This window comes from Belonocnema kinseyi, chromosome 5, assembly GCF_010883055.1.
Source record: "Belonocnema kinseyi isolate 2016_QV_RU_SX_M_011 chromosome 5, B_treatae_v1, whole genome shotgun sequence".
Taxonomy (NCBI): Eukaryota; Metazoa; Arthropoda; class Insecta; order Hymenoptera; family Cynipidae; genus Belonocnema; species Belonocnema kinseyi.
In genome coordinates, this window is record NC_046661.1 from 142,280,167 (window position 1) to 142,288,716 (window position 8,550).

Here is an 8,550-nt window from a genome sequence, read left to right on the forward strand (position 1 = left end):
GTCGTCCCGCTAATTTTTATGTCGCCCCGTTGATTTTTTGTCCCCCCGCTTTTTTTACTTTCGCCCCGCTGATTTTACATTGGTCCCGCTGATTTTAATGTCGCCCCGCTGATTTTACATTCGCTCCACTAATTTTACTTTTTCCCCGTTAATTTTAATGTCGCCCCGTTGATTTTACTTTCGCCCGCTGATTTTACGTTTTCCCCGTTGATTTTTATGTCGTCCCGCTAATTTTTATGTCGCCCCACTAATTTTTATTTCGCCCCGCTGATTTTACATTGGTCCCGCTAATTTTACTTTCGTCCCGTTGATTTTTTGTCCCCCCGCTTTTTTTACTTTCGCCCCGTTGATTTTTTGTCTCCCCGCTTTTTTTACTTTCGCCCCGCTAATTTTACTTTCGCCCTGCTGATTTTTATGCCGCCCCGCTAATTTTTATGTCGCCCCGCTGATTTTACATTGGTCCCGCTAATTTTACTTTCACCCCGCTGATTTTTATGTCGCCCCGCTGATTTTAATGTCGCCCCGCTGATTTTACATTCGCTCCGCTAATTTTACTTTTTCCCCGCTAATTGTAATGTCGCCCCGCTGATTTCACTTTCGCCCCACTGATTTTATTTTTTCCCTGTTAATTTTACATTCGCCCCACTGATTTTATTACTTTTTGAAAATATTTCATGTTTTGAGTCTAAAAAATAATCCTCTCTGGTTGAGGATTCAACTATTTAGTTGAAAATTTGTCTTCTTCAGATGAATTCAACTGTTTTTTTAAATTTTAAATGAGAAACTTTTTGGCTTGAAATATCAATTATTACATTTTTTCTTATGAATTCATATTTTTTTATTGAAAATACAACTATTGAACTACTTTTTAAAAAAATATTCATTGTGGTCGAAGATTCATAATTTTAGTTGAAAAATTCAACAGAAATGATTAATTAATTAATTACTTTTGTACAAAAAAGGCAAATTTTCCAGCAAAATAATTAGTTTGTTTTTACCAAAAAACGTCAATTTTTCAAGAAAATACAAAAAGTTTTAACTAATATGATAAGTAATTAACTAGAATATTTGAATTTTCCACCGAAAAGATTGATTTTCTATAAAAAAAAAATAAAATTTTTCAATCAAATACATGAATTTTAAATGAAATAATTGAATTTTCAACTAAAAAAGACAAATTTTCAACCATATACATGAATTTAGAAGTAAAAAAAAATCAATTTTCAACCAAAAATAGAATAGGTAAATATTTAGTTTAAGAAAAATTACCCAAAAAAAAATGTAGAACCAATATGATGAATTTTCAACTAAAATGGTGATTCTTAAACTAAAATTGATTAATTTTAAATCATAAAGATAAATTTTCAATAAAAAATTTAACTTTTAATTTTTCAGACAAAAAGATTAATTGTTTACTAGAAAATTTAATTTGTTTCAAAAACATTTGATTTTTAACAGCAAGCATGAATTTGGAATTAAAAAGGACAAATTTTCAACCATATAGTTGAATTTTTAACGAAAAAAAAAAACAAAAAACGATTTTCAACCATATAACTGAAGTTGGCAGTAAAAAATATCAGTTTTCAATCAGAAATTAAATGGTCAAATAGTCAGTTAAAAAAATTAATTCTCCAAAGAAAATTTTTTTTATTCCAAGTAATATATTTTTAACTAAAATGATGAATTTTCAATAGAAAAAAAATCATTTTTCCACCAGAGATGAATTATCGATTAAAATTATGAATCTTCAGCAAAAAAAAAATTAACCAAAGATATTAACGTTCAAACAAATAATTAAATTATAATTTTTAATTAAAAACAGTTGAATTTTCAACTAAAAACTATCAACTTTTAAACCAAAAATAAAATCGTTAAATTTTCCGTTAAAAAAATAATTTTCAAACAAAAAAACTATTTTTGTAACAAAACAGTTAAATACAGTAAGTAATATAAAGCTACTTTCACTAAAAAATCATTGTTCAATTTTATATTGCATAAAAAAAACATAAGCACACTCTCGAAAAATGTTCCTGACTACAAAAAAAAAAAATTCCCAGACATTTCCAGGTATATAAAAATTCCCTAAGATGGCTATAAAAAATTCTAAAGAATAGTTTAAGATGAAAATATTAGTTCGTATTTTGATATTAACTTACCTTGTACAATTCCTCTTCGAATTGAGTCAATTGTGCGACCTCTTGCATCACTTCTTTTCTCATAAAGAAGGGAGTGTACAAAGGTTTGTATCCTTTGTTAAATAATTTTCTGAGGGCAAACTGAATGAGCGCGTGTTCGAGAAAGACTGCCGGACCAGTTAGAAAATATCCCCTACCGCCAGAAACAGCCGTTCCTCGATCTCCATCCATTCCATCGATCATGTGAATTAAATCGACGTGCGAATATTTTTTCCTCTGCGTACAATCGCCAACTGTTCTCTCCACCTTCAAGTATAATTTACAAAATTTTATTTTTACTAGCAGTCTGCTCCCTGCATTTTTATTTACTAATATTCAAAGAATGAACAATTTTTATTCCACACTCGACCGAAATGGCAACCTTTTCCCCTGAAAATAGGGGCGAAAGTAGCATATATTTCCCGCAAAACGAATTTGCGTGGCGAAAGTAAAATCAGAGGGGCGAAAGTGAAATTTGCATGGCGAAAATTAGCGGGGCGAAAGTGAAATTTGCATGGCGAAAATTAGCGGGGCGAAAGTAAAATCAGAAGGGCGAAAGTGAAATTTGCATTGCGAAAATGAGCGGGGCGAAAGTAAAATCAGAGGGGCGAAAGTGAAATTTGCATTGCGAAAATGAGCGGGGCGAAAGTAAAATCAGAGGGGCGAAAGTGAAATTTGCATGGCGAAAATGAGCGGGGCGAAAGTAAAATCAGAGGGGCGAAAGTGAAATTTGCATGGCGAAAATTAGCGAGGCGAAAGTAATATTAGTGGGTCGCACGTAAAATCTGTGGGGCGAAAGTGAAATTTTTGGGGCGAAAGTAAAAATTACTCGATCAAAATTCGAGGCGCGAACAAAGCTATAGAAAAATGCGTCGGACCTGCTTTTCAAGTCCAAAAGGTGGCCACCGAGAGAGTGGAATAAAATAATATATGCATCACGGGGCGAAAGTAAAATCAACGGGACGGCATTAAAATCAGCTGGGCGAAAGTAAAATTAGCAGGGCAAAAGTAAAATCAGCGGGGCGAAAGTAAAATCAGCGGACGAGATTACAATTAGCGGGGCAAAAGTAAAATTTGTGGGGCAAAAGTAAAATTAGCGGAACGAATCTAAAATCAGCGGGGCGACACAAAAATTAGCGGGACGACATAAAAATCAGCGAGGCGAAAGTAAAATTAGAGGGGCCAAAGTCAAATCAGCGGTGCGAAAGTAAAATCAACGGGGCAGAAGTAAAATTAGCGGGACCAATGTAAAATCAGCAGAGCGACATGAAAATCAGCTGGGCGAAAGTAAAATTAGCGGGGCGAAAGTAAAATAAACGGGGGGACATAAAAATCAACGGGACGAAAGTAAAATTAGCGGAACTAATCTAAAATCAGCGGGGCGACATAAAAATTAGCGGGACGACATAAAAATCAGCTAGGCGAAAGTAAAATTAACGGGGCCAAAGTCAAATCAGCGGTGCGAAAGTAAAATCAACGGGGTAGAAGTAAAATTAGTGGGACCAATGTAAAATCAGCAGAGCGACATGAAAATCAGCTGGGCGAAAGTAAAATTAGCGGGGCGAAAGTAAAATAAACGGGGGGACATAAAAATCAACGGGACGAAAGTAAAATTAGCGGGGCGAAAGTAAAATGAACGGGGGGGGGCATAAAAATCAACGGGACGAAAGTAAAATTAGCGGGGCGAAAGTTAAATTAGCGGGGCGAAAGTTAAATCAACATAGAAAAATGCGCCGGACCCGCTTTTCAGGGCATAATGTACTACAAATTCCATAATAACAAATTCATTAATATTAAGAGTTAGATTTTTTTCTGGAAATTAACACTTCATTTAAAATTTGGATTTTTGTTTTGAAACGTCAACTGAAATCTGTTTGGATGAAAATTTAGCTCTTTATTTGAAAATTTATCTTTTAGATTTGAAAATTCACCTGTTTTAGCAGAATTTTTATTTTACTTGAAAAAAAATGCAAACTCTTTCGTTGAAAATATAAAAATATTGTAAAAAAAGTCATACATTTTGGTAAAAATTTGACTATTTACGAGAAAATTAACTTGATGTTTACAACGTTTATTTTGGTGTTTGAAAATGAACTGGAATTTTCTTAGGATGAACTCGCTTGAAAATTTAACTCTTTTATGAAAGATTGTTTTTTTTTATTTTAAAATTCGCCTACTTTAGAAGAAATTACATTTTTCTTGGATAAAAATGAAACTTTTTGGTTGAAAATTTCACAATTTTATTGAAAAGCCATACTTTTTTTATTAAAAGTTCTGCTGTTTTGTTGAAAATTCAACTATTTCTTAGAAAAATTACTTGTTTAAATGTAATATGTTGGTACTGAAAAGAGAAATAAAATCCTTTCTTAATGAAAATTGTACTATCTTAACAGAAATTTTGTTTAAATTAAAAATTCATCTTTTTTAAGAGTAATTTCATGTTTCTTGGACAAAAAATCAACTGTTTGGTTAAAAATTAAACTATTTTGTTAAAAAATCATATTTTTTGGTCGAAAATTCTGTTGTTTTTTTTTTAGAATTGAACTATTATGTAGAAATTTACTTTTTGTTTAAAATTTATAAAAAGGAACTGAAATCTTTTCAGGATGAAAATGCAAATTTAAAAAACACTCTTGTTTTTGTTGTGACACAAATTTTAAATTTCTTGAATTAAAAATGGAACTTTTTGATCGAGAATTCAACTATTTTGTTAAAAATTAATTCTTTTTGGTTGAAAAAAATCGTCTTTTTGGATTAGAAATTTAATTCTTTTTGTAGAAACGTATTTTTGGTTGAAAATTCATATTTTGATCTTGAAAAATTAACTGGAATCTGTTTTAGGAGAGTTTTTTTTATAAAAAGGTAACTATTTGGCAGAGAATAAAAAATTTTGTTAAAAAGTAATAAGTTTTGGTTAAAAATTCGTAATTTGGATTGAATATTTAATTTTTTCGCAGAAACTTATTTCTTGTTCAAAAATTGATATTTTGATTGTGAAAAGTCCACCGAATTTTTTTTTAACAGAAAATTCAACTATTTTTCTTTGAGAATTTATCTTTTTGATTTAAAAATTCATCTTATTTAGACGAATTTTTTAAAAGCAAAATCGCCACTTTTTGGTTAAAAATTCATCTTTTTTGCTTCAGTATTCAACTATTTTCTTTTGAATTAATATTTATTTTGAATTTTTAAAAAGATTTATCATTTTTTAAGTTAACTTTAGTTGAATAAAAATGCATCACTTTCGTGGAAAATTAAATTTTGCAGGAAAAGTCATATTTTTTGTTTGAAAATTCAATTTTTGTAGAGTAAATTCGTCTTTTAGCTTTAAGGTTCAACAATTTATATTAATTTTTATTTCTTTATTGAGAAAATAAATTAAAATATGAAATAAAATTAAAAAAATAAATAAAATAATAAAATATCTTTCAAACTACTAAAATTTTTCTCACAATTTGGTAAAATCCTGTAAAATAAGAAATAAAATTTCTTAGAAATTTTGTGAATACTTTTTCCACATGTCTGCAATCTTCAAAAATCTTTTTAAATTTTCACGAGAGCCCTAGGAAAAAATTATTTATATAACCTTAACCCAAATAAACAATGAAGATTTAAGAAAAAAACTATTTGAAATTTTTATTTGGTATTAAAAATTATTTTTTTCCTCAAATTATAATTTGCAAATGTTTGGTTTAGAATAAAAATATTTGTTGGCTAAAGATTAGTTGAAAATATTTTTTTAGTTTCATTACCATTATTTATATTTTTGGTTGAAAATTTAACCATTTTGTTGAAAATTTGTATTTTTTTTTTACTGAAAATTCATATTTTAAGTCAAGAAATTAAACTTTTTGTTGGAAATTCATTTTATTTTTTTAAATATTTATTATTTTTTGGTTAAAAATTAAAATTGTTGACAATAAATCTGTTTTCGTTGAGGATTCAACCATTTTGTTGAATTTTTTTGAAAAATTCAACAGTTTTTTTATTTAAAATAAAAATATTTTGAATAGAAACATCAACTACTACATTTTTTGTTAGGATTTTATTACGTTTGTTTTACATTTCTATTATTAAATTTTTGGTTAAGAATCAATCTTTTTAAATATTGTTTTTAATTGAAGATTCATAATTTTAGTTGAAGATTAATTTTTTTTTGGCAAAACATAAACTTTTTCTGTGCGAAATTCATATTTTCGGGTTAAAAAGTGTACCTTTTTCTAAAAAATTTGTGTCTCTATGCAAATATTTAACGTTTTTTTGGTTTAAAGTGAATTTTTTTAAATTAAAATAAAAATATTTTTGAATAGAAATATCAATTATTCACATAAAATTTTCTCCTTTTTTAATGAATTCAATAGTTTTTTAAAATTAAAAATAGGAATATTTTTGAATTGCAATATCAAATATTACATTTTTTGTTGAAAATTTGTCTTTTTTCGATCGAAAAATAATATTTTTCATAAAAAATTCATGTATTTGGTTGCAAATTAAACTTTTTTGTTCTAAATTTATTTCTTATGGTCGAAATTTCCATTCTTATTTATTAAAATTTTTTAAATTTAAGTATCAACTATTCTATTTTTCGTCAAAAATCCATTTTTTGTTGTTGAAAATTTAACTAATTGTTTAAAAGTTGAACTAATTTATTGAAAAGTCTTTTTTTTGAAGATTAAAAATTTTATTTTCAAATAATTTTTTTTTTGTAGAAAATAAATCTTTTGGATACAAAATTAATGTTTGGAACAAAACTTAAATTATTTGTAGAAAATTCATATTTTCAAGTTAAAAAAAGACAATTTTTGGTAGAAAATTCGTATTTTTTGGGTGAATTGAACTGTTTGTTATTTAGAATAAAAATATTTTTGGATTTAAATATCAACTAATACGTTTTTTGGTAGAAAATTGAAGATTCTTCTTTTTTCGAAAATATTTAAAATTGATCTTTTTTGATGAATTGAATTTTCTACCAAATTTGTCTCTTTTTAAAAATATTTAACGTTTTTTGGTCTTTTTCGATGGGAATTAATATTTTTTGTTTAAAATTAAACTAATTGGATAAAAAGTAATTTGTTTGGTTAAAAATTAATTTTCTTGAAAGAAAATTAACGGATTTGGTTGAAAATTAATTTTTTTGTGAACTTGTATATTAAATTCGTCTCTTTTTAAAACTACTGTTTTTTTACTTAAAATAAAAATATTTTGAGATTGAAATACCAAATATTACCTTTTTCGTTGAGAATTCATTTTTTTATTTCAAAATCAACTATTTTATTTTTGCAGGATTTTTCAAATATTAAGGAAAAATTCAAATAATTTTTAAAAACACCGAGAAGTTTAAAAAAATTTCAAAAACATTTAAAATTTAAAGATTTAATGAAAAATGCGCTTTTTGAAGATTTTAAGACAAAATTTGGAAGACAATTTTTGCAAAATTAAAGTTAGTTTAAAAAAAATTGAGCAATTTTGCAAGTTCTTAATAGAATAAAAATATTGTAAAAGTTTGAAAGTTTTTCGAAAATTTGTAAAATATCGTACAAAATTTTCCAAGCGTTAAAATTTCTCCTAAATTAAAAAAAAAATTATTTTACTTCTTATTTCGAAGCAAAAACCGAAGAAAAAAAACATTGTTTTATAAACTAACCTTATTTTCATCTTCGTCATTACTGACTGGAACAGATTCATGCAGGTGATTTCCAATTTCCCTAAGAGCAGCATTTCTGTCAGCCTCTACTTGAACTAAAGAAGCACTATTTTTCCCGATTTCCTCATCAATTCGATCCCGAAGTTTTTTGATTTGGTTGACCGTCAAACTTTTGAGGTTATCCGAGATGATCTTGTCCAAATCGTCCAAAATTTCTTGCGGAGGAGGTTGATCATCTCCTAGCGGCTCTTTTTTCTTCATTTTCTCCCCAATTTCTTTGCTACATAGATTTTTTAGTTTATTTAAACCATCGGCTCGATGTCGCAGCTGTCTCCAAAGTGTGTCCTTTTCGATAACAGTGTCTACCAAACCAACGTCCTTAAAGCGTTTTTTCTGATCGTCACGAATTTTCTGGGGATTAAATCCCTTGTCTTCGCGAAAAAGATCCAATTCCAGCACCATTTTTATTAAAATTTGCAAAAATCAATTCGCGATTTCGAGATCAAGTCCACGTGGATTTGAATCAGCGATCAGAAAAGTGTCAAACTCAGGGATGCATCGAGAGGTTCGGCTGGATGTCCTGCACTCAGCCGAAAATTGTACTGACTGAAGCGCGCAGTGTACTGAATACGTACTAACATAGTTTTGGGCGGGAAATTTTAAAAGCATATAAGCATATTCTTCTTTATTATGAAACTGCCGGCTTTTAACAAATATAATTTTCAAGCAAAG

At 28.2% G+C, this 8,550-nt stretch overlaps 1 protein-coding gene across 1 annotated transcript in view; it reads right to left on the reverse strand.

The window, feature by feature from the left end:
• Positions 1-8,280, reverse strand: part of LOC117172821 (serine--tRNA ligase, cytoplasmic) — a 19,665-nt gene extending 11,385 nt beyond the window's left edge. The window contains exons 1-2 of the mRNA XM_033361065.1: positions 7,819-8,280; positions 2,157-2,441 (exon numbers count right to left, since the gene is read on the reverse strand). Of these exons, the coding sequence (XP_033216956.1) occupies positions 2,157-2,441; positions 7,819-8,280 (747 nt within the window). The remainder of the gene's footprint in view (positions 1-2,156; positions 2,442-7,818) is intronic.
• Between the last annotated feature and the right edge of the window lie 270 nt (positions 8,281-8,550).